Source organism: Megascapheus bottae, chromosome 10 (genome assembly GCF_031878675.1).
Source record: "Megascapheus bottae isolate mThoBot1 chromosome 10, mThoBot2.hap1, whole genome shotgun sequence".
Taxonomy (NCBI): Eukaryota; Metazoa; Chordata; class Mammalia; order Rodentia; family Geomyidae; genus Megascapheus; species Megascapheus bottae.
The window spans coordinates 27632132-27658319 of record NC_143518.1 but is presented as its reverse complement, the minus strand read 5'-3'; the positions used below and the strand labels follow the sequence as shown (position 1 = coordinate 27658319).

General features: G+C 39.6%; 1 protein-coding gene and 1 pseudogene across 1 annotated transcript; one reads left to right on the top strand and one right to left on the bottom strand.

Annotated features, from left to right (window-relative positions):
• Positions 1-1532: 1532 nt before the first annotated feature.
• Fmo4 (flavin containing dimethylaniline monoxygenase 4) lies at positions 1533-26154 on the top strand. Its single transcript, XM_090340461.1, has 9 exons — positions 1533-1733; positions 5283-5422; positions 7429-7617; positions 8217-8379; positions 13117-13259; positions 15555-15754; positions 20935-21287; positions 23813-23882; positions 24694-26154. Exons 2-9 carry the CDS (start codon positions 5291-5293, stop codon positions 25091-25093), a joined length of 1650 nt encoding a protein of 549 aa, XP_090196587.1. The 5' UTR covers positions 1533-1733; positions 5283-5290; the 3' UTR covers positions 25094-26154.
• Positions 18259-19567, bottom strand: LOC150057782 (EP300-interacting inhibitor of differentiation 1-like; annotated as a pseudogene).
• Positions 26155-26188: the final 34 nt, after the last annotated feature.

Below are 26188 nucleotides of genomic sequence, written 5' to 3'. Positions count from 1 at the left end.
TAGGGATAAAATATGTGCACTTTAAAAAAAAAAAAGAATTTAAGATGGCTGTAGATGCTGGAAGACCGTGCCTGTAATCCTAGATACTCAGGGCTAGGCTCAGATCTGGAGATTGTGGCTCAAAGGCAATCTAGACAGAAAATTTCAGCAGACTCCATCTCCAAAGTAATGAACAGAGCTGCAGGCATGACTCAAGTACTACAGCACCTGTCTAGCAGACAGAAAGCTCTGAGTTCAAATCCCACAAATCATGAAGATGGCAGATCTCAGGGTATGTGTCCTTACTGTCTCACATCAAATATGCAGAGAGACACACAAAACGCATAGGGAATGAACAAACTGTTGGAGTTGTGGGGTATCACCTTATTACCTTCACCAGGGTGGCAATGTCATGAGTCCAGTTATATGTCTAAACTCAGCAAGTTGTACACATTAACTGTGTGTAAATGTGTGCAGTTTTTTAGACTGATTACATGATAACACATGTTTTTACATCGTGATTAAAGATATATGTTAGAAAGTGTGTAGCGACTGACTGAGAGTAGAGAAAGCCATCTATGCCTCTTGCCAATCCCCTTGGTGTTAACACTCCCACACAAGCCAAACTTCAAAACGCCATGGGGACAATAATGGAGAAATGTAGAGGTAGACAACGTGTTGGCTTACTTGTGCATTAGGAAGTTTATATGGACTTTTTCACGTTTGCTTTTGCAGGTTTGAGTCCTTCCTCTGAGATACATGTTGAAATGTAGTCATAGCTTCTAGGAAGGGGTGGCAGAGGAAGAAGGAGAAAGAAGATATCAAAAGGTTAACAGAACTGGATGTAATGGTGCACATACCTATTCCTAGCCCTCTTGAGGGAGGAAACAGAAAGACCACAAGTTTGAGGCCAACCTGGGATACATAATCTGACATTGACTCTATAAAGAAATAAATTACAGAGTGGAATGGGGGGCAAACTAGAAATGATAGCAATAACTTCTATTATAGTATGAAGAAGGTAGATTGGCATTCACTGGTAAAACATGTAAGTCAACTTTTCTGTAGCTCGATAGTGTCTGTGTGTGTGTGTGTCTGTGTGTGTGTGTGGTGTGTGTGTGTGTGTGTGTGTGTGTGTGTGTGTGTGTGTGGTGCTTTCTCAAACACAATTTTCCAGCACCCTCAGTAGAGGGAGGTAATACTGCTTGGGTTCCTTATAATTCCTGAAATTTAAAAATCACACTTCAGGAGTTAGAACACTAGGCCTGGAAGAACTTGAGTTAAATTATTATTCTCTCTTCTTTTGACTAATGTAAAGGTCAGAGCTTAGAAGTAGTCTAAAAGTCAAGGGCTTGTCACTGGAGAGGCTGTGATTTGTCGCCCTCTAAAGGCAGCAATGACAACAGCACTGCTTACCCTTGCTTAGAGTAAGTTTGAGGACTTTGCCTGAAAGCTGTTTCCAAGGGAGGGGAAAAGGAAAGAACTCCCTTACTTGTTTCCAATCCAAAAGCTACGCCCTAACACGTCATTTAGCCCTCCCCCGAGATCACGGAAGTGTCAAGCTCCTGATGATTTACAGAATTCTTTTTTTTATGGAGACTACTCGGAGCTGTCATCAGAATGACAGAACAAACAAACAGGACGAACAGCTTTTGTTTTAAACTGAGAATCGAGTCAATTTAAAAAAAAAGGACAAATAAGCTTTTCAACTTTGAGAAATATTTCAGTTCAAGTGTCTACAGCATACAAACAAGGTAAGTGTCCTGGACCTTTCACTTTCCAGGAAAATTGTCTCCAGTAACTGCTTTTCCAGTCTGTACATTTTGGGAGAGTTCATTCCTTAACAGAGGAATGTGAGGCTCTTCTGGGACGCCTCTTGATCAGCACAAACGACATGCCAGAGAGTTAACAAGCAAAACGGAAGTTGTAGAGAAACAAAACTGATCTGTGGAAAGAAGCATACAGAAAGAAGGTGTCAGTGAGAGTAACAGAGAAGAGTCAATTGTTCTTGATCCACTCTGCTTCCACAAATAAAGAGAATTAACAGGTCAAAGAGGGAAGCTCAAATTATTGTGTAGGTGGCATGACAGAAAGCACTACCATAAAGTTCATGGGGTGATAAGAAAAGTTAACTGATCAAATTCCAACCATGTAGAAATCATAATCCGTTGCATAATTTGCAGGAATAAGGATTTGTGTTTCAGAATTATTTTCCTTTTGTGGGGTGAGAGCAGCGGCAGGGAGACAGCAATACCAGAGGGAAAAAAATGAACAAATGCAGATTAGTGTTCAGAATGTAGAAAGTGAAGTGTACAATTTGTGGGCAAAGACAGAATGGGAAAAGCAAAGAAGGGGTGACATTGTCAAAGATCATTACCTGATCTATGAAACAGTAATCCCTCTGTGTACCTTAATAATAACAATAAAATTATACTGTTTAAGAGGCAAGGACAAATGTTAGATAAATACCACGTCTGGCTTTTCAGCTTTGAGAAAATATTTAATGATCTGCTCTATACTAACACCTATGGCTATTCATATCTCAAAAGTTATTGCTGGGTTGGGAGTTCAGCCTAGTGGTAGAGTGCTTGCCTAGTATGCCTGAAGACCCAGGTTCTGATTCCTAGGTAGCACATATATAGAAAAAGCCAGAAGTGGTGATGTGGCTCAAGTGGTAGAGCTCTAACTTTGAGAAAGCCCAAAGACTGGCAAAAAAAAAAAAGTTATTATTAAGGGCCAGGAGTTTGGGTGAGTGGTACAGTGCTTGCTAAGCATTCATGAAGATTCATGTTCAATTCCTCAGTACACATACATAGAAAAGGCTGGAAATGGGCCGGGAGTTTGGTCTAGTAGTTAAAGTGCTTGCCTAGCATGCACAAAGACCCGGGTTCGATTTCTTGGTACCAAATACATACAAAAAAAAGCCAGAAGTGGTGCTGAGGTTCAAGTGGTAGAGCTCTAGCCTTGAGAAAGTCCAAGGACAGTGCACAGGCTCTGAGCTCAAGCCCAGGACTGGCAAAAAAAAAAAAAGAAAGAAAGAAAGAAAAGGTTGGAAGCGGTACTGTAGCTGCAGTGGTAGAGCATTAGTCTTGAGAAAGCCCAAGGACAGTTCCCAGGCTCCGAGTTCAAGCTCCATGACTGGCAGAAAAAAAAAGTTATTGAGCTGGGCGCAGTGGCACACGCCTGTAATCCTAGCTACTCAGGCTGAGATCTGAGGATCAAGGTTCAAAGCCTACCCAGGCACAAAAGGACCTGAGACTCTTATCTCCAATTAACCTCTAGAAAATGGGAAGTGGGGCTTGGCTCAAGGGTAGGGCCATATCCTTGAGCTGACGAGCTCCCAGGCCGAGTTCAAGCCCCCTGACCCACAAAAAATAAATAAATAAATAAATAAATAAATAAATAAATAAGTTATTGCTAGCTAGTCAGCTATAGGATGGTATTTTGCTGTTGTATGAAGTTCAGCTCAGTACATCAGGCGGCCATTCTGAAAATGGATCAGATACAAGCAACCTGGAAGGAGAGAAATATTTTATCTTTTATCTTTCTCAACACTTCACAACTGACAGTGCACACGCCCCATTCCCCCCACACTCCAGACCTGCATCATCACCCACCTTCTGACTTACAGGGGCTTTGTTGTTGCTGTTGTTGTTGTTTAGGTTTAGGTTTAGGGGTCACCTGTTAGTAGATTTGCAGACAGCAAAACAACCTTTTTTTTGTAGATATTAACTTCTTTTAAAAGTGTAGATTTTGCCCAATTCCGGTGGTGGCTCACACCTGTAATCCTAGCTACCCTGGAGGATGAGATCTGAGGATCAAGTTACAAAGCTAGCTCAGACAGGAAAGTCCATGAGATGCTTATAAATAAGGTTTTATCAATAAACTACTGAGAAAAGGCTGGAAGTGGTGCTGTAGCTCAAGTAATAGACTGCTATCTTTGAGCAAAAGAAGCTCAGAGACAGCAGTCAGGCTAGAGTTCAAGAGCCAGGACCTACAAAAAATAAAATAATATATATGTATATATGTATATACATATATATATGATTTGTTTCTAGTGTCAAAATGGTCCTTAGTCTTTTCAGAGAGGTGTTTTTCCCAACCCCTTCTTATCCCATTGCCCACTCTCAACAGGGCCAAGCAGCATGAGGGCTCCATTTTTCTTCCTGATGCTTCCGATTAGGAGGCAAGATGCAAAACCATAGAGAAAAATTCCCCAACCCACCTCCCTCAAATGTACAGCCAGCAAGCCTGAGCCTGGGGGGGGGGGGCTGAGTGACAGAATTCACAGGATGCCTCTGGCACTCAGACAAACACTATGTGCACATCCTGGCTTCTGTGTCGAGACCCACATTAAGGCTGGAGCTCCCATTAGTAGCGCATGCTTCCAGGACATGTAATGATGATGCTGTGTGCTCCACTGATTGTCCTTGTGGGATCAATATGTATTTGTTCTCTTGGTTCTCTAAGGCAAATATTACTATGGGTGACAATGACTACAAAACCCACACGGCGGAGGATTGCAAAAAATACTGTAGGGTCTAGTGCAATGTTCAAGGAGTTAGGTACTATACATATATATATATATATATATATATACACCAATATTTGGATTTTTGGAGGGGTTGTGAGTAACAGGACTTGGACTCAGCACTGACTCTGAGATTTTTCACTTGAAGTGTTCTACCCATTAAGGCACAGCATGACTTCCAAAAAACAATACTTGGATGCGTCAACTATGATGCTGAATTTTTTTAGACTGCCAAGGGGGTTACAGAAAAGCAGTCCTTGTAATGAAGGTCCCTTGCCATGTCTATGCATCGTGTGATGCAAACCTGACTTCCTGGAACTAAATGACTCTCCCTTCTAATCAGGACCAAAGACACACTGAGGTTTGTAGAAGTCTGATGTGTAGAAGGAAAATGAGTCTAACTCTCAACTTGAATAGATAAAATAGTTTATTGAATCCTCCCCCATGTTATAAACCAATGAAAGTACAACACTTCAGAAAGAATGTTCACATGCTTATTATATCAAATATACATTAATAATGAAAAGAAACATCTAAATTGGGGGGGGAATGACATGAATGAATGTTTTACAAAAAGAAGGATATCCTCAGCAAAGAAGTGGAAGAAAATCTTTTTGTTATCAATACAATTGAATTGCAGAGTCTGTATTTTACTTCCACTCCAAGATGAAAGAAAAAAAATGTTTTACACAACAATAGTTGGGTCTTGTTCCAAGGTCTCACTTCTGACATTCTCATACAAAGAAGCTCTGTTTGACCTTCTCCATAACAGAACAAATCATGGCCAAGCGAGTTGCAGTGATTGGAGCAGGTGTGAGTGGCCTTTCCTCCATCAAATGCTGCTTGGATGAGGACCTGGAGCCTACCTGCTTTGAAAGAAGTGATGACTTCGGGGGACTATGGAAGTTTACTGTGCGTGCCTCCCACCCCCCACACACACATCTCTATCAGTCAAAATCTGCCCTTGCTTTTGTGTCTGTTCATACATGGTGGTTTTAGACTCTGTGGTTGTCAAGGAGGAGAGTCATTTCCTGCCACAACCCAAATATGCATGATACCATGATAAAGAGTATGTAGAATGCAATCTGAAAAATAAATGAAAAGAAAATGCAAAGGCATGGTCCTTGGTGTGGAAAAGAAAGAGTTATGGCTGAGAAATAACTGTATGCAAGTTTATGGTGATGTCTGAAGCTTGACTAATTTTTTAAAAATTAGTAGAATGTCATGTCAAATAAACTGACCTGCCTTAGTGAATTAAGGAGATTAAACTCTAGAGAAGGTAGAAGTTCTCATCAGTTGAGTTCCAACTGCCCCCATAATCATTGCTCTGGGTTTTGGAAAGAGAACACACTCTAGACACATTTCCTACCTTTGCAGACCTAGTGCATCAGTAAGATGGAGGAGTAACTTTGACATCATCAGAATAGAAAGAACCCAGGAACTGACAAATCTTTCTTTCAAGTATCATCTTCAGCCAAGTGGGGGAATCTAATTAGTCTTGATCATAAAGCAGCAGAGTATTCTTGACAGCTAAGAGACTTGCTCCAATGGTGGCATGTTAGATGGCAGATAGAATCTAAGTAGGCCCAAATATCAAATGTACTTGGGAGAAGAATAAAGCAACAGCTATCTATCTGTTGTAAATCAGGGAAGTTTTCCTGGAAGAGAATGCATTTGTTGAACTCTTAGATGAATAGCAAAGACAGAATAAGCAAATGTAATCAGAAGTGGTCACAGCCCCATGACTACAATGTACCTTAGCATGAGAAAACCTTTTCTATTATATCATGAACTGAATGAAGCCACCAAATGTCAATGTGGAAAGAAAGTTACTGATTCTGGTTGGTGTCGCTTCTGGTATTTGATGGTACAGTTTCTCATTTGTTTTAGAAAATAATACTGGGATGAGCAAAGGAAAAAATTCAAAGTAAATATAATAACAAGGCCCATAAACCAGCACTACTGACGTCTTAATGTAACTTTTTACCAGTCATACGTATGCTTTTTAAAATAGTAATGTTACCTGTCATTCACCCAACATGTACTTCTTCAAAGACCCAAAGGAGCACAACCCAGAACCATCCCTCCTTTACCATCACACAGGAAATAAAACCAAAAGAGAGATTATTGTTGTACAGCATAATCAACTCTGTGGTAGAGGTTTTCAGTGCTACGGGGCTATGACAGCTACTATATACAAATCTGTGGAGGACAGAAGGCTTCTTAAGGAAAAAAAATCACTGCTGAGAGGGAGATTTATTACATTTACTGTTGAGCTTTTTGGTTTTTGAGTGATGGAGCTCAAGGCCGGGCAATAAGTTAGACAGTATGGGAGAAAAGAGAAGCTACCAGCACATGAGGATTCTTTGCTGAAGACTGAAATAGAGTGAAAAGAGACAAGGCTACAAGAGCATAAAGTCGTGAAGAGGGTTTGTTTTGAACATTGAAGTTCTGCGGGAGGTAATTGTTAATATGAAAAAAATAATAACACTGACTGAAAATATAAGAGACTATAGTGAGGAAAAACTAGCAAAGGATTCTCCAAGGCAAGTCAAAGGGGAAGATACCCAGACTATGAGAGGCAGGAGGGGTCATAACTAGAGAAAATTCTAAAGACAGCCAGAACCAATGATGGGACAGACAACTGTGGAGTCATTTAGGGATGATGCTAGCCTTTGAGATGCCTTTTAAATTTCATCAGCTTCTTAGTGGTTGGGAGAACATATTGCACTTCCTTATTCCAATGCTACTCATGGTACCTTAGGTGGAACCCAAAGATGAGTTTCCTGTAATTAAGATTATAAGAGCACACAAGCTTCAGTGAACCCTGTTCAGCTAAGCTGGCTTGAATGACCAATATCTCTGTTCTTTCCTCCTTTCTCCTTCATTCACTCACATTAACTGTACCTTCACCACAGGAAGTTTCCAAGGATGGTATGACCAAGGTCTACAAGTCAGTAATGACAAATGTCTGCAAGGAAATGTCATGTTACAGTGACTTCCCTTACCAAGAAGATTACCCCAATTATATGAACCAAGAGAAGTTTTGGAACTATCTCCAAGAATTTGTTGAGCATTTTGGCCTTCTGAAATACATTCGATTTAAGGTGAGACACGTTGGGTGATGGGAAATCAGTGAATGGATCTGGCCTTTCAGCAATCTAATGGAAATAGGATGCTTTAAGTAAAATTTCCTGGCTTTTTATCTAGATGAATAGTACAGACCATATTCTCCTCATCAATCCTTCTGCTCAAATAAATCATTTTCCTCAAATCAACCACTAAAATGTTTCTGGATTCCTCTAAATAACAAAGTCTCCTTTAGAATGAAGTTAAGAAAATATTTTGAGAGGGAAGGAACAGTGATTTTTGTTTCACAAAACCCATTTTGTTCATGAAATGACTACAATATTGAACCACAGAAATTATAATGGGGAAAGACTCCTTTTTATGAGATTTTTCTAATACATCAGGAATCCTAACACATATTTTCACCACAACTAAAAATTGACTGCTTTAATCCTTCCAATGAAATGATTCTGCTATTTTGATCCCTGATCTAAGTTTGTCTTAACATCCTGAGATCAAGACAATCCAATCTTTGCAGGACCTTTTCTAGAACTTGGTCTGCTTAAACAGCAGACTTGGGTCATTGGACAAATATCATAGGTTTGGAAGAGAGTGAGTATTTGTCTTCTGCTTATAGACGACTGTGTGCAGTGTGACCAAACGCCCAGACTTCTGTGAAACTGGTCAGTGGGATGTTGTCACAGAGACAGAGGGCAAGCAGGATAGAGCTGTCTTCGATGCTATCATGGTTTGCACTGGATACTTCCTTAATCCCAATTTACCTTTGGAATCATTTCCTGGTGAGTTACTTCAACTTGACACCATGACAATTCTTTTTAGTTCTTCTAGAAGAAGGAAAAATTTATTGCTTTTTTTTTTTTTTTTTTTTTGGCCAGTACTGGGCTTGAGCTCAGGGCCTGAGCACTGTCCTTGGACTTTCTCAAGGTTAGAGCTCTACCACTTGAGCCTCAGCACCACTTCCGGCTTTTTTCTATGTATGTGGTACTGAGGAATCGAACCCGGGTCTTCATGCATGCTAGGCAAGCACTTTAACCAGTAGGCCAAACTCCCGGCCGAAATTTATTGCTTTCTAATTGGAACTACTTCCCTATGATTTTAGATAGCTTGATGGTTACGCCAGAGAATAATATGCACAAAATTATATTGAAAGACACAAAGAATGTTATAGGATCTTGTTAGATATTGTTATGATTATTAATATGTGGTGCATGATTTTTACTTGATAATGTAGATCTACTATAATTTCAATAGTCAAAATATCAGATCTATCATAAAAGAGGATAAAAGCAGGCTTTGGTCTTCATAGGTCATTTGAAACAAGATTATAATTCAAGAATGCAAGAAAATGGAGAATATAAGGAAAGAAGGTAGACTTTTATATAGAAACAAACTAGAAAATACACGTGAGCGTGAATAAATCCACTATTCAAAAGAGCCACCACAACGATAATCCATTACACGTCCTAGAACAGCACTACCCAAAAAAGAGTGTTAGAAATTCCCTTCTGAAAATGCTTCTAACTTCACCATTCTTTTTTGTTTTAGTTTTCTTTTCAATATTAGAATTTGAACTTGGTGCCTCCTGCTTGAGCCATCTGCTGGCCCCAGCATTCTTTTTTGTTGTTGTTTGTTTGTTTATTAGAGAATTTATTAACGTTGATTTTTACATCATATTTTAAATGACAAGTTTAACAAACAAGTGTTCAAGGAGGAAATCTCTATTTACAATCACTGGGACTTAGTATTTAGAACTTAATCAAAATTAGGCTAAGGGTTTGTATGTCATAGAAACATATTAATTTATAAAATAAAACATTACCCAGCATTCTTTTTAATATACTTATGATTAGAAAAATCTTCATTTTTAAGGAGAGTGTTTGGAAAGCTAGTATTTATTCAACTTCAGGGGTGCAAAATAAAGCTAGTCTAATAAAGATTAGTAAAATGTAGAATGGTTATGCTCAAGTCCCTCTTTGGTGACCTTGAAAACAACTGAGTAAGTCAAGTTTTGAACTCTATTTTAGCCACTGAAAAAAAGACTAATAAGAATGTGAATAATAAAAGTTGCAATTGTTGGCATGAAAATGAAATATAAAGCTTATTAAATCAAATCACAAGTAAAAAGAATATCCTATTTTAAAATATATTTAGCAATCAAGTTGGAGTTTAATTCCTAATTTCCTAGGAAGCAATGTTGTGAATGGTAGTAAGGCTTCAGGCTTGTTGTTGTCCTAGGAGTAAAGGAATCCTAGCCCCTTCTTAAAACCATGTTTTACAGCGAAATGTGTTACTTGAGCAAACAGACTACTGGTTAGACTCTCACTGCCTATTCAGATGCCAGTTGTGCAAAGTCCTTTTTACTTTGCAGTATTGTTTTCTTTCTAGTAATCTTTGGTTATATTTTTGATATATACTATAGCTATTCAATAACTATTTCTTAATAAATCAATGACTTCATGACTGAATGGTAGATGAATTATATAATCTAGGGAAAAGTTCAATTTATATTCACTGACCCTTCAAGAACACTGAAGCACTGATGTGAGACTCCATTTCCAGTAAGCTCCCGGCTTCCCTTCAATTCCCTTTCCACTCACCTGCCAATTAGGCCATCACGGCTCTCATCATCAATATTTTCTCTGTTGCCCCTAGTAATTCCCACTGTTATTACCAAATAAAGTCAAATAAGCACGAAGTATCTGTAACATTGTTCTAAACCCCAAAAATAATTATTTACAAGACAACTTGACACAAAAATTTTATAGTGAATACTAAGTAAATTAAAATTCAATTTTCAAATGTAACATATCCACAAACCACCAGTCCAACATTTGTTACTTTATTTGCTTATTGGTGTTTTGAGGCAATGCCTCACTATGTATAATGTGTAGGTCAGGCTGGTCTCTAAATTATGGTTCACCTCAGCCTCCTAAGTGATGGGATTACAGGTATACACCACCACACCAGCTTAAAGTGATTATATTTATTTATTTTTTGCCAGTCCTGGGCTTGAGCTCAGGGCCTGAGCACTGTCCTTGGACTTTCTCAAGGCTAGAGCTCTACCACTTGAACTGCAGCACCACTTCTGGCTTTTTTTTTCTATGTATACGGTACCAAGGAATCTAACCCCGGTCTTCGTGCATGCTAGGCAATCACTCTACCACTAGGCCAAACTCCCGGCCCAGTGATTTTATTTTTAATTGGCAGTAATGTCTATTATTTATGGGGTACCAGGTAATGTTTTGATATATGTATAAATTATGTAATGTCCTATCAGGATTCACAAATCTATTTCCTCAAATTCTTTGTCACTTGTATTAAAATACTCAACGTCCTTCCTTGTAGCTTTTCTGAAATATAAAGTACATTGCTGTTATCTGTGATCAACTGCTATGCAATAAATATCTGAACTTATTTCTCTTATCTAGCAAGAAACCACTTTTCCTCATCCCTCCTGCACAATCGCTTCAGTTTAAATAACCACAGTTCTACGCCCAAATTCTATGAGATCAACTCTGTTAGATTCCACACATGAATTCTGTTAAATGATGTTTGTCTTCTTTTGTGCCTGTCTTATGAGACATAATGACCCCACTTCCATCTGTGTTTTCTCAAATAAGAAGAGCTCATCATCCTTTTTGGCTGAATAGTATTCCACTGTGTGTGTGTCATATCTTCTTTATCCACTCTTCAATCAATGAACATTTAGATTGTTTATATTTGTTAACTCTTGTGAGCAGTGCTGTAGTAAAACATGGGAGTGCATATGTCTTGTCAACAAATTGACTTCATTTCCTTTGGATACATGCCCAGTAGTGTGATTGCTGAATCATATGGTAGATCTATTTTTAAGCTTCTTCATACTGTTTTAAGTAATTTCTGCACTAATTTACATTCCCATCAACAGTGTTAAATGGTTTTGCTCTCTCCACATTCTCTCTAGTACCAGTTTTTGTTTTTGTGTTTGCTCTTTTTTTTAATACTAGTCACTCTAACTGCAGTGAAATATTTCATTGTAGTCTGACATGCATTTCCATGAGGATTAGTGATTTTGATCATCTTGTTATATATATCTATTAGCCATTTTCATTTGTATGTCTTCACTGGAGAGATATCTATTTAGGTGTGCTGCCACTTAAAAAAAAAGTTTTTTGTCTACCTATATTCTAGATGTTAGCCCCTGATCAGATGTAGAATCTAAAAATATTTCCTGCTATTCCACAGGCTGCTTTGGAATTTGATGTAATCCCATTGGCTTTTGTTATTTGTGCTTTTGGCATCTATCCAAAACAACTTCATCTATATTTTCTCCAATAGTTTCATAGTTTCAGTTCCTATATTAAATTCCTTAATTGATTCTGAGTTGTTTTGCATATGGCAAATTCATTCTAGCTTCATTCTTCAGTATGTGAATACCCATTTTCCCAGTACAGATCATGGATGAGATGCATGTTGCTCACACTTGTATAGCTATGTGAGTCTGTCTAGATTCTGTTCTGTTCAACTGGTTTTTATCTAGCTTTCTTAAATCCCAGTACTATGCTGTTTTGATGACTAGTCATCTTTGTCATATATTTGGAAGTCTAATCATGTTAACCATGTGATTGCTCCCATTTTTTTTATTGTTTTACCTTAGGATTACTTTGGCTATTTTAGGACTGCTGTGGTTCCCTAAACAATTTAGGAGGTTTTATCACTCCCTTGTTCTGGGAACAATGTCATTGATATTTTGATATGGAATGTATAAAATATGTAGATTGCTTATAGAGTAGATATTTTGATAACCTTGAGGGTTTTTGTGTGTGGTAGTGAAGTTTGAATTTAGGATCTTAAACTTGGTAGGCAGGCATTCTATCATGTAAGGCATGTCTCTGCCCTTTTGTCTCTAGTTATTTATTTAAGAAGGCTCCTGCTCTTTTCTTGTGTTGACCTGGATTGTGACCCTCATATTTTTGTTCCTGAATAGTTGGGATAACAGGCACATGCTACCCTGAAGTGTGTGTGTGTGTGTGTGTGTGTGTGTGTGTGTGTGTGTGTGTCTATACTGGTACTGGTACTGGGGCTTGAACTCAGGTTCTGGACTGTGCCTGAGCTTTTTCATTCAAGACTGGTGCTCTAGCATGTAAGCCACACCTTCACATTCAATGGTTTGATGGCTAATAGGAGATGAGTCTCATGGACTTTCCTGCTCCAACTGGTTTAAACTGTGCTGCTCAGATCTTAGCTTCCTGGGTAGCTAGGATTGCAGGCCTGTGAGCCACCAGTGCCCAACACCTAGCACAGCTTTTTGTTAATCAAAGTGAGGTCTCCTAAGCTTTTACCTGAACTAACCTTGAGCTTGAACCAAGTCCCAGGAAAGAGAACCCTCTTATGCTATTTCTACTCCCTGCACCTAGTGGCAGAAGGAAAGGGCTGCCGTATTTCTGAGATGTCCCCTTTTCTGCAGACACTATTGGTATATAGGAGGGTTCTAGCTTTAGAGATTTCAGATCATTTGATCTTTTCTTCCTCCTCAGGAATTCATGAATTCAAAGGCCAGATACTACACAATCAAGAATACAGGACCCCAGATGCCTTTCGGGGCAAACGTATCTTAGTGATTGGTCTTGGGAACACTGGAGGAGACCTCGCGGTGGAGCTCAGCCGAACAGCGGCTCAGGTACATGATTTCTGAAGTAGAGTCCCCAGCCCCATGCATAGAGGCCACAGGCCAGAGGCAGGGATTCAAGATTACGCATTAGTTACTTGTTCAATGGTGCTGCTGCCATGGGATGAGTTGAAACGTTCTTGAAAAGATGCAAAGCCACTCTTAAATCTACGGACTATTTAAAAATGTTCACTTCACAGAATTGTCTCCAAATAGCATCCAGAAAAATCATGTGAATGCCAAACAACATAGTAGTTTTCAGAAGCACTGTTACAGGAACAAGGCCAAATGGACGCTTTGTACCACAAAAGGCAATTTCCTCTCCCTCTCCTTGTGCCCCTCCTCTTCCTTCTCTCCCTCCCTCTCTTTTTGCTTCTCCCCTTCCCTTTCTCTCTCCCCTATCCCCCTTCCCTCTTCCTCTACTCCCCCTCCCCCTTCCATGCTCCCTCTCCCCTTCTCCCTCTCTCCCTCCCTCTCCCTCCCTTTCCCTCTACTTGTCCCCCTCCCTCCCCCTCTTCCTCTCCTCCATCCCCTCTCTCTCTCTCCTACTCTCCTTCCTTTCTCTCTCCCTTTCCCTCTATTTCTCACCCTCCCTCTCCCTCCTCTCCTCTTCTCCTTCTTTTCCTTCTCCCTCTCCCTATATTTCTCCCCTCCCCCTCCCTCTCCCTGTCTCCCTCACCTGTCTCTCCTAAGCCTACCTCATACACTTCTTGTCTTGGCCCTAAAAGTCCTGGAATTAGGTGTATGCCACTACATCCTGTCATTCGTTCCCTTTGCAATTCTGACAAGTTCCTGTATAAGAATAGAAAGAGGAAGGTGTTTTCCAATTTTCTCAAAATGTTCTATTAGAAATCAGATTTGTCCCTTATTTAGGGACAAAAAGAATCCCTTAATGCACCCAAGAATTATATATGATTTTAGAAAAGGCTAAACATAGACTTACCAATTAGCATTTTAGCATCAACTGTAGGAAAGCAGTTAGTTCTACAGGGAATACATTTATATTTCATTCAGTTTTTTAAAAACTGTTCTTATAAGCCTTCGCTTGAAATTTTATTTAAGATTTGCCAGCTGCCAGGCACTGGTGGCTCACGCTTGCAATACTAGTTACTCATGAGGCTGAGATCTAAGGATTGCCATTCAAAGCCAGCCTGGGCATTAAAGTCCATGAGACTCTTATCTCCAGTTAACCACCAGAAGAATGGAAGTGGCGCTGTGGCTCAAGTGGTAGAGCACTAGCCTTGAGCTAAAGAGCTCGGGGACAAAGGCCAAGCCAAGAATTCAAGCCACATGACTGACCCCTCCCAAAAAAATAATAATAATAAAAAATATATGGAAATTAAAAAAATATTTGCCAGCTTAGTATCTATTTACAATTATTAAAATTCTTTTTTATTTAAATTTTATTATCAGGGTGGTGTATAGTGGAGTTACAGTTAAGTATCTCTTGAATATTGTTACTCCTTCCCATCTTTTTTTCCCAATTTCCCTCCCACCCCCTCCCAACTGTAAAGTTCATTCCAACATATTGTCTTGTGAATTTGGCTGTTACAATGGTTCATCTTTCTTCCTTTGTCTTGTCATCTTGTTTTTCCCCTTCCCTGACTCAAATAAACAAATAAATGTATATACAATATAACAGGTACCACAGTCAGATACAGCAGTAAAGAGGATAAACCATAAGGGGGAGGAAAAAGAAAAAAAGATAAAGAAAAAGGGAATAAAAGAATAAAGAAATAAATTCACATGGTACGTTAAAAGACAATAAGCACAAGAATAAATCTTGTTTCCCTCTCCTGGATTTCATTTCACTTAGCCTCATCCTTTGTAGCCATATGTACATAGCTTTTAAGCTACTGTGGAAAATCCTAGATGCATACTAACTACTGCAAAAGAGAAAAACCTTTGGGTCTGGCTTACTTCACTTAATATGATTTTTTTCCAAGTCTTTCCACTTCCTTGCAAATGGGGCAAATCATTCTTTCTGATGGCAACATAGAATTCCATTGTATATAAATACCACATCTTTGTGATCCAATCACCGAGTGGCATCTGGGTTGGTTCTATATCTTAGCTATGGATAATTCTATAAATGCAATGAAAATTCTTAACATATATAGACAGATAGATAATCAGGTGACCTGTTTCTTTAGAACAGTGCCAAGTACAGGATATACATAGTTCTATGTATATCTATGTGAACATAGATTCTCTGTTCTTAGACAAGAATGTTAGCATTTGGAACACATGGATGACGTCTGGGGGACCAGTGGTGGGCATGCATATACTTCTCATTTTTCTTCTCAGGTATTCCTTAGTACTAGAACTGGCACCTGGGTTATCAGCCGGATTTCAGACTGGGGCTACCCTTTCAACATGATGCTTACAAGAAGGTGGAAACTTTTTATGAAGAAAATATTGCCTGCATCTTTCCTGAACTGGATGCAAGAGAGAACGATGGATAAAAGATTTAACCATGAAAATTATGGATTAAGTATCACAAAAGGGTAATTTTTTTATTTCATGGAAATCTTTTATTGCTTGTTTGTTTGGTTGGTTGGTTAATTTGCACTACTGGAATGGAATCCAGGGACTTGCACAAATACTCCTGCAGTGAACAATACCCTCATCCCTATTTATTTTCTTGACTTTTCTCATGTATTAATACACATGTTAATAAGGTTCCACACATGCATATAGCATTCACTGGTCAAATTCAACATCATCTTTCACACTCCTACTCACTCTCATATTCTTCCTAATTTCTAATAGTCGCTATTTACTTTCAGCTTCCACATATGAAAGAGAACATGCAGTACTTGTCTTTCTGTGTCTAGCTTGGCTTACACAACATGTCCTCTAAACTTATCCATTTTGCTCCACAATATTTCATCCTTCTTTAACTGAATAATACTCTGCTGTGTATATATACCATGTTTTCTTTATCCATTCATCCATTGATAGGTGCCCAAGTTAATTCTGGATGCTAGCTGTTGTGAAAAGTACTTCTACAAACATGGTCATGTCCTTTGGATATATTTTCAGAAGTGGGATAAATAGATCATATGGTAGATCTGTTCTTTTTTCCTTTTCTTGTTCTGATGGTACTAGGGTTTGAACTCAGGGCCTCATGCTTGCTAGGATGGTGAGATATTGCTCATTATTTTTATGGTAAGGTCTTGCCTCTCACCCAGGCATGCACCTGACCTTCAGTCCACTATATCTTAAGTTTTTCATTGTTACTAGAATCACAGAAATGCACCTGTGTTCACCTTCCCTTCCATGGATTATCTGCCCAGACTGACTTACAACTACAGGCCTCCCAATCTCAGCCTGTCACGTAGCTTGAGGTGGCAGAGGTATGCCTCTGCACAGAGATATGAGATGAGAAGGCAGGTCTTGTAAACTTTTCTGTCCACTTGGCCTTGAACCACTCTCTTCTCACTCTTAGGCTCTCAAGTAGCTAGGATTATAGCTGTGCCACCACAACCTGGCTTATTCTCACTTTTGTTTTGTTTTTGTTGTTTTTAAGGAAACTATACTGTTTTCCATAATGGCTTTGCTATACCAGTGATTTGCTACAGTTCCCTTTTCTCCATTACCTCTGCCAACATTTTTATTGTAATAGCCAACCTAACGGGGTAAAATGGTATCCCCTTATGGTTTTGATTTTTTCATTTCTCAGACGGTATTTTACATCGGTATTTCTTGATCTACGAAAATTTTTTTGCCAGTCCTGGGGCTTGAACTCAGGGCCTGAGTACTGTTCTTACTTTTTTTTCTCAAGGCTAGTGGTTTGCCACTTGAGCCACAGCACCACTTCCAGCTTTTTTCTATGTATATGGTACCAAGGAATTGAACAGAACCAAGGTCTTTGTGCATACAAGGGAAGCACTCTACCACTAGGCCAAACTCCCGGCCTTGCTTGTTATACAGTTTTGAGAACTCCAAATGTCCAATAACTATGACATTGTTGTTTTAGTTTTTTTGTCAGTCATGGGGCTTGAACTCAGGGTTTGGGCACTGTAACCTGAGCTTTTAATTCTTTTTTTCACACTGAACAAGAAATTTTATTATCTCCAATGCTGGTGCATAAGGAATAACAAGCTTAGAGGAGGAGACAGAGGAAAACTTCAGATACTGAGGTGGATTTCTGGCTAGGTTTACTTTCAAAGACAGATAGTATAATGTTTGTAAAACAAACCATTCTGGGATTTCCTTTTACTTGAGAATTTTCCCAATATCAAGTTCAACCATCAACCTTAACAAAGAACAGCAAGCAAGACAAAATATACACGTTAGTATCCAAGGGTGCTAGAAATACCTTTTTCTCTTTATACTTTCACTTACATTTTAACGTCTAAATTGAAACTTTTTTAAAAAAAGGGTTTCTTTTTTTGACAATTAAAATAGTCAAGACAGTGAATTTTCCTGATTATAGTTCACAGCTGCTTGATACATGATGAGGTTACATGTACCAACATTTCAATTTCCTGGCAAACACATTATAAAATAACAGCACATGATCTATCTATCACTCTATATATTTAGTTTCTTCATCCTTTGGGGATATGAATAATTAATCTAACAATGCAAATTTAATCTTCAATAATTACAAATGGTCTAAGATCAGAAACTATAATTTTGAGTTGTCTCAAGTCCAAATGATTCAAAGATGTCTTATGGATGCATTTCTCTTCTTGTCATTATCTGCCTAGTGTCCGTGGGCTCTTGTATTGGCAATCCTCTTGCAAAATCATCTTTAAGGCAGACCGTGTCCAAAAGATGTCTTCCCCAACGAAAAGAAAAATCTGGACCAATAACAAAAGTGTTCCAGGACATTCTCGAAAACAGACTTCCACAGTCCTAGGCTCTTTTTTTTTCTCCCCCCTTCCTTCTTTCCTTCCTTCCATATTTCTTTTCCTTTTTCACAACTGTCCAGTCACTGTCCTATTGTCTTCAGGGAAACCAAAAAAAAAAAAAAAAAAGACAACTTTTTTTTTCTAAAAAAAAACATTTATTCCAAGATCAAGTTTTTGTTTTTGTTTTTTGTGTTTTTCCCCCACAGGCACAGAGCTATTGGGAAGGAAACCCCAAACGGTGGAGCGGAATGTTGGAATCTGTCCTTAGGTAGTTTCCTCCTCCTCTTTTTTTTTTTTTTTTTTTTTTGCCACCAGCCTCTGATTTTACTCCCTATCGATCATCTCATCGCAACCGATGAGATTGACAACCATGAAGGAGAAGAGCTCCTCGATGAACGCTAGCTGGTCGTAGGGGGTCTTCTCGTAATGCATCTGGAACCCCCCATCTAGGGCGGCCTACGGGCCCGGGAGGTTCTCAGAAACATCTTGTTGGCCTATTCCAGGGCGGCGGACACTCGGTAGCCCGCGCCCCCCAGCCGATCCGCTTCGGGGTACTCGTATTCATCTTCCCAGCCATCGAATTCCTCGTTCTCGCTCTCGAAATCGAGGCCGGCAGCGGCGGCCGTGGGCCCGGGCTGCTCCTCGCGGCCCCGCCGCCGCCGCGCCGCTGCCCGGGGCTGGGCCCCGGACCCCGCCTCCTCCTCCCTGGGGCCTAACTCCTCTGGCTGCCCTCGGCCAGCATCACGTCCATCTGCAAGTCGTTGCTCTGCCATTTCTGCCATGATCATCAACATGATTTCGGCCTTTTATTTTTTTTTTCCTTTTTCTTGTCTTTTTTTTTTCTTCCCTTCCCTAAAAAAGCAACGACGCCGAACTGCTGGTACAAGAGAGGAGATGCGCAGGTGGGCGTGCCCTGAGCTTCTCTGATTAAGGATAGCGCCCTACCACTTTAGCCACAGTTCCACTTCAGGGTTTTGAGTGGTTAATTAGAGGGTGTCATACAGACTTTTCACATGTGCTGGCTTCAAACCATAATCCTTAGATCTCGGCCTCCGGAGTAGCTAGGAGTACAGGAGTGGGCCACCTGTGCTCAAATGGACATTGCCTTTCTTTATCCTGTATAAACCTATCCCTGAGACAATGTCCAGCTCTTGATAGTGAAGCATTCTCTGTGTACAAACGGGAATAGTAAGAACAATGATGATAGCTATCCTCTCCCGTTTGAAATTTCGAATATTTAAATTAGCCGTGAAGACTCTCAGAACTGCTCCCACAAAAAAAGATCAGCAAGCCAACATCTTTGAGTACACTAGCTACCTTCTTCTTTTTTCTTGTAATTCTTATTGTAAAGGTAGTTACAGGGGTTACAGTACTAAGTATTGAGTACAGTTCTTATTGACCTCTGCCCTCATTTTCTTCCAGTTTTTCCTCCTGACTCCCTTCCTCCACAAGTGACATAGTTCCTTCTCAACATAGTGTCTAGCGAGTGTCACTGCTGTGTTAGTTCACTATTTGTCCCACCATTTTTGTGCTTCTCCTTCTCCTCCCCAATATACATACAAGAAAAAAGGTACAGAAGTCCAAAACAGTGCCAAAGGGGGAAAATAGGAGCAAGTGCCACTCTTGCTAAATAATAAATAACTGTCGGCTCTGACTGAGTCAATGGAGAGCTCTGAAGTAATACGTTTTAATATACCTCTAAAAAGAGTCACATATTGGCCAGAAAAAAGGAAAACTTTGAATTGCATGAAATGTCATTAGATGTAATTTATGATGCTTTATTAACAAACTGTATTTCAAATTATAAAAAAGCAAAAGATTCTTTGTTAATTTTATAGGCAATATGTCTATATGATTAGGTAGAATGAGGTATTCAACACAAATTTAGTTAATCAGTATAAATAGATTCATGCTTCTATTTTGTTGGCCAGTTGTAGGGCTTGAACTCAGGACCTGAGCACTGTCCTTGGACTTTCCTCAAAGCTAGAGCTCTACCACTTGAGCCATAGCACCACTTCCAGCTTTTTTCTATGTATGTGGTACTGAGGAACTGAATCCAGGTCTTTGTGCATTCTAGGCAAGCACTCTAACAGTAGGCCAAACTCCCAGCCCTCTATTTTTTTTTTTGTTAGTCATGGGGCTTAAACTCTGGACCTTGTGCTGTCCTTGAGCTCTTCAGCTCAAAGTTAACACTCTACCACTGGAGCCAAAGTGCTACATCTGGTTTTTTCTGTGTACGTGGTACCAAGGAATCAAACCCAGGCCTCTGTGCATGCTAGGCAAGCACTCTACCACTAGGCCACATTCCCTGCCATCATGATTCTATTTTTAGTCAGTTTCTTATGAACTTTCTCTGTCTAATGTCATTCCTGAAGGCCAAGGTGAAATGAAACCATTGGATCTCAGATGATTTATTATGTGCTTTACAGTGGACATGAAGGAAAAAAGAATTAAAAAGAAGAAGAAAGGAAATGCATGGAAGGAGGAAGGGAGGAAGGAAGGAAGGAAGGAAGGAAGGAAGGAAGGAAGGAAGGAAGGAAGGAAGGAAGGAAGGAAGGAAGGGCTCCAGGAAAGAATTCTGAGAGATAGATAACTATAGATGGAGTTAAGAAAGTATAGGCTTAGTTATTTTCCTCATGTCTTCTACTGAAAGTAAAAAATCAAAACATGGTATAAACATACTGTAATAGAGATAGCCTTGAATCAGATACTGGTCAATTCACTTCCGTGGGTTGGCAGATAATTTCCTTCAACTGACTGGATAAATCATTTGGTGCAGGGTCTCATAGATATAATTGCAGTGACTTTTTTCTCTTGTGTCAAAGAAAAACTCCGAAATTTATTGTGAACGATGAGCTTCCAGCCTGCCTCCTCTGTGGGACAATCACCATGAAAACCAGTGTGAAGAATTTTACAGAAACCTCTGTTGTCTTTGATGATGGGACAGTAGAAGCCAACATTGATGTTGTGATCTTCACTACTGGATATATATTTTCTTTCCCCTTTTTGGAAGAACCTCTGAAGAGCCTTTGTACAAAGAAAATATTCTTATACAAGCAAGTCTTTCCCTCAAACCTGGAGAGAGCCACACTAGCCATCATTGGCCATATCACCCTCACTGGTTCCATTTTAGCAGGCACAGAGCTCCAAGCACGATGGGCTACAAGAGTTTTCAAAGGTATTATTACTCTATTTAAAGCCACACAGCATTAACTGAATCTTAAAATCATCACCCTGTCTAGGACTGAGGTCCTAGAGATTTTTTTTACCAGTCCTGGGCTTGAGCTCAGGGCCTGAGCACTGTCCTTGGGCTTTTGGAAGGCTAGAGCTCTACCACTTGAGCTGAGGAATTGAACCCGGGTCTTTGTGCATGCTAGGCAAGCACTCCAGGCCAAAATCCAGGCCTGGAGTCCTAGAGATTTTGACTAGTACATGTGAGGCCCAGGGCTCCACTGCCAGCACCACACAACAAAAGCAACTAGTGTCTCACCATTTAGTATCAGCTAAAACCAAACAGATGTGAACTAAGAGGATATGAAGTATTAAAAGAACTTAAGCAATTTATATTTATATATGTATATATCTGGGCACATATATGGTCATAACAAACCCTTTCTATCTAGGATTTTTTAAAGAAATAATGTCTGAAAAACAATTAGAATATTTGACACACAGTACAAACCCATTTGACCCTGCTGCTCTCTGTCCTTGCCATTCTCATCTTCTCCTTGAAAGCAGGGCAAGTTTTACATTATTACACATTTTAAAGAACTGCAGTTGCATTGTGTTTCAATAGAAGCAGCATTCACATTTCAGTCAACTAGTTATCTTTCCTGAGTGAAATCAATTCCCAATAAAGTATAACAGTATGAAATGGGTGCTGACATTTCTTTGCTGACATCTATTTCACTATATGACCCTAACAGATACTGACCATATTTAAAAAGTTAGGTTTTCCAAAGTTGACCAGCAAGTTAATTAGGGAGGAGAAAGGAAGTGCTTAGAAAAATCATTATTTTAGGCCAGGAGCGTAGTCTAGCGGTAGAGTGCTCACCTAGCATGCACAAAGCCCTGGGTTCGGTTCCTGGGTACCACACACAGAAAACGTCAGAAGTGGCACTGTGGCTCAAGTGGCAGAGTGCTAGCCTTGAGCAAAATGTGTCCAAGGACAGTGTCCAAGCCCTGAGTTCAAGCGCCAGGACTGGCAAAAAAAAATCATTATTTTACTTAGAGGGGGAAAAAGTCCTTGAATCTTCATTAAATGATTACAAATTTGTGTTCCTTATGGTCAATTAAAGTGCTTTCACAGCATTAATCAATTATATTAGAGTCTTAAGTATCTGAGGAGCTTTTTTAAGTATTTTTCTAATGAGGTCACAATGCTTATTAGGATGGTAAAGCTGATCAAAACGACTTTACTGGATAGATCCCATCGTGCAAGTCACTGCACACTTCTCTGCAGAGCTTCAGAGAAGCACACAGGAAAGTGCTGAGTCTGACTAGATTTTCACAAATCAATGTAATGCCAGCAGAAAGTTCAGCTCAGAGCTGTGCTAGGTCAGTAACTGTTGGACAACAAACCCACACCCAGGGTTGGCATGGGGTGCCGGGCAGAGGCAGGACTGGCCAAAATGAGATGGTGGACAGCTTGGACAGGGGAGACCTGGGTCACTGAAGAAGAAATGGAGTGATTATAAAAGAGGAGAGAGAGGTATCAAGGAAACAAGATAACAGACTGGGATTTCAGACTCTGGGCAGCCAGAGAATTCTGCTGAGAATGGCCAGTGTCTAGGCAGGTTAAGAATTTAGACTAGCCAGCAGTAGAGGCCAAATGTTAAGTGTGTCTAGCTAGGAGACTGAGAGCAAGAGAGTCCTCACAACCATTCAAGCAGACAGAGTCACTATGAGATGAAGAGATACTTTCCACATGAAGACTCCCCACAGAGCAAAACTGGATGGGAACCAAGGCAGAGTTGTAGAGAGGGGTCATTTGAAATGTTTCCGCTTAAGCTGCAATAGTTACAATACACATGGATATAACACAGATGAACAAGACAAAATAAGCTGTATTGAGAGAGAGGGAGAGAAAGAGGGGAAACAGGTGCTGATGTCTGACAAAAGTTGTGTAGGCTGAGGCCAAAGCCATAAGGACACTTCTCTCACAGTCAACGGAGTTCCCTGGTGAACTGAGATAGGAGAGAGATTGTACCTCCACATTACTTGGGCACTTGAATTTCATTCTCAGCTTTGGCTTTTTCTTTCTCTCTTCTTTTTTTAAATTTTATTGTCATGGTAATGTATAGAGTGATTACAGTTAAATTTGTCAGGTAGTAGGTACATTATTTCTCAAACATTGATATCCCTTCTCATGTTTTTGTCCCCCTTTCTCTCCCCCCACCCCCTCCAAATCATCTTGTTTCCCCCCCTTCCCTTCCCTATTTCAAATAAACAGATAAACATACAATATACTAGGTAACAAAGTCAGGTACAGTAACCACATGAGATTAACCATAGGAGGGAAAAGAGAAAGAAATAGCTGCACATAATACATTGAGAATAACAATCACAAAGATAAACCTCTTGTTTCCATGTGTTCTGAAGTTGGAACAGTTGCAAGCCAGAAATGACAGGAAAGCTAGAATAATTTATTTTTTATAAAACCACTATGTTTGACTTAAATGTTGATTCTGATTTTTCTCATAGGCCTCTGCAAGATACCTCCATCGCAGACATTAATGGCTGAAGCCACAAAAAAGGAGCAGCTCATTGAAAGGTATGAACTCTAACTGGTGATGGGGAAGCCAGAAAGAAACCCAGTAAGATCAGGGATTCTCAGTGTAAATGCCATTCCAATGAAGAATTCTAAAGAAGCAGAAATAACTGAATTGTGTTTCAGGAGAAGATATCTTTAGTTTCAGCTCTGCCTCTGATTAAACAGTGGCACCAGGTCTGCAATATGAGACTCAAAAGCTGTTATAAATGAGCCCATCTTCACTAGGCCTCCAGAAATCTCGATTCTGTCTTGTTGTCTTATCACTTCTCAGGCTGGAATGTTTTATGCACTTCATTTGATATTTATTTTTGTGCTTATTTATTTAATGACATTGGGACATCATGAACATGTACTAACAGAAATAGGTATGAATACAAATCTCACCCACACTAATGTCATATTACAGTCAACTTCAGTTCTTGGGTACCATATATGGTCCACTAGATCCACAACTGATACCAATGAAAACTATGTGTCCATCATCTATATGGTGCTCTCTGGTCCTGTTTATTCATCATCAATTATTTCATTCAGAATAACAAGGCTCTACATTCCTATCAAATTCAAGAAGGAGTCTCTTCTAAATACCTCCAGTTAGCAAGTACATCTTTCAATAAATTTTAACCCTAAAAATACCCTTAGTATATAAGCCTCTTTTACTTTTTCTTTCTAACAGAGAAAAACATATTCCCAAAGCAGTTTTATTCAGAAAAGGAAGTAACCAGAGTAAGAGGAAGCATGTGTCTTGTAACTTGAGAATCAAAGGGTATAGAGTAATTGATGAAAAGTTGCCATCTTTATTTCTTCACAGGGGTGCTATCAAATCTCCCAGTCAAAGCAAATCTGACTTCATTTCCTACATGGATGAGATAGCTACATGCCTTGGCGCAAAACCCAACATCCCATTTCTGTTCCTCACAGATCCTAGATTAGCCTGGGAAGTTTTCTTTGGACCATGTACTCCTTATCAATACCGCCTAATGGGCCCTGGGAAATGGAATGGAGCCAGAAATGCCATCCTGACCCAATGGGATAGGACCCTGAAACCTTTGAAAACGCGAATCGTTTCTGATTCCTCCAAGCCTGTCTCGAAGTCACTTTACTTAATAGCTTTGGGGGCACCTGTCCTATTTGCCTCTCTTATACTTACCTATAAATCTTCATTTTTCCTTAAATTGGTGCGAACCAATTTAAAATTTCCCCTTAGCTAGTGCTGTGGTTTGGGTATGTCCCCTAGGATTCATACAAATGGTCTCCCATGTTGGAAGATGGGTCTTAACAGGAAGTGACTGGGTCATGGAAGCCCACCCTCACAAATGGATTCAAACTACAAGCAAATGCTGCATTAGTGATTGTAAGAACAGATCATAGTGAAACTAATCTCCTCTTTTGCTTCTTTCTCATGTATGTACTTACTCTTCTTCCTGTTTACTCAGCACAAAGTTCTCCTCAGCATGCCCATGGACTGTGAAAACAAAATAAACTTTTCTTACAAATGGTTCATCAATTCAGCAGTGATATTCACTAGACACTATGTTGGAAATGAACTATATAACTCGGGAGGCAAAAGGAGCCTGGGAGAAAATAAGGGAGGGAAGTGACTCTGTTCCAAAAGAAATATACTCATTACCTGACTTATGTAACTATAGCTCCTCTACACATCACCTTTACAATTAAAAAAAAAATTGCTCATCTTAGGTGTTCTCCAATAGCAATGAGAAATGGACCAAGATGCTAAATGTCTAGCAATGGTGAATCTGATCAACTCATCTTAACTTTATCTCCAAGCATCCTGTGTACCCCTTCTTTGTTTCCCATCGTAATTTCCAAGTTCAGAACCAGCCCTTTTTTTGATAGAATTTTTGTACTGTGTTGTCATACGTGGTCTTAGGACTTTCGTTCTTGTATTTCCTTTCTCTTTTGTTTTGTTTTGTTTTGTGTGTATCTCCCTCATCCTGCTTCCCAATCCCCAAACCAAACTCAACAAGCTTCCATTTTCACACGCATACAGAAAGTATTTTGACCATATTCACCTTCCTTCTCTCTGTCCATTCACCACACCATAATTTGTACCCACCCCACATACAGGACATCCTTCAACTTCTTAACATTCATATTTTTAAATGCAGTGTCTTCCTCCAGAAAAAGGCAGTCTTGGTTCAGTTATGAACCTTAAGCAGTCAGTGAGACAATGCAGAGAGTTTGGCACACAGTAAACAGTGTATATCGGGAGGGCAATTCCTATTTTCTGAAATAAAAGATTCGAAAGCTGCTTGGTTCTATTCTCTATTGTGTAAGGGGGTGGT

Coding starts and splice junctions, on each gene's coding strand:
- Fmo4 (XM_090340461.1), top strand. CDS start 5,291: ATGGCCAAGCGAGTTGCAGTGATTGGAGCAGGTGTGAGTGGCCTTTCC. Junction 5,423..7,428: donor GGGGACTATGGAAGTTTACT/GTGCGTGCCTCC, acceptor CCTTCACCACAG/GAAGTTTCCAAGGATGGTAT. Junction 7,618..8,216: donor TGAAATACATTCGATTTAAG/GTGAGACACGTT, acceptor TTCTGCTTATAG/ACGACTGTGTGCAGTGTGAC.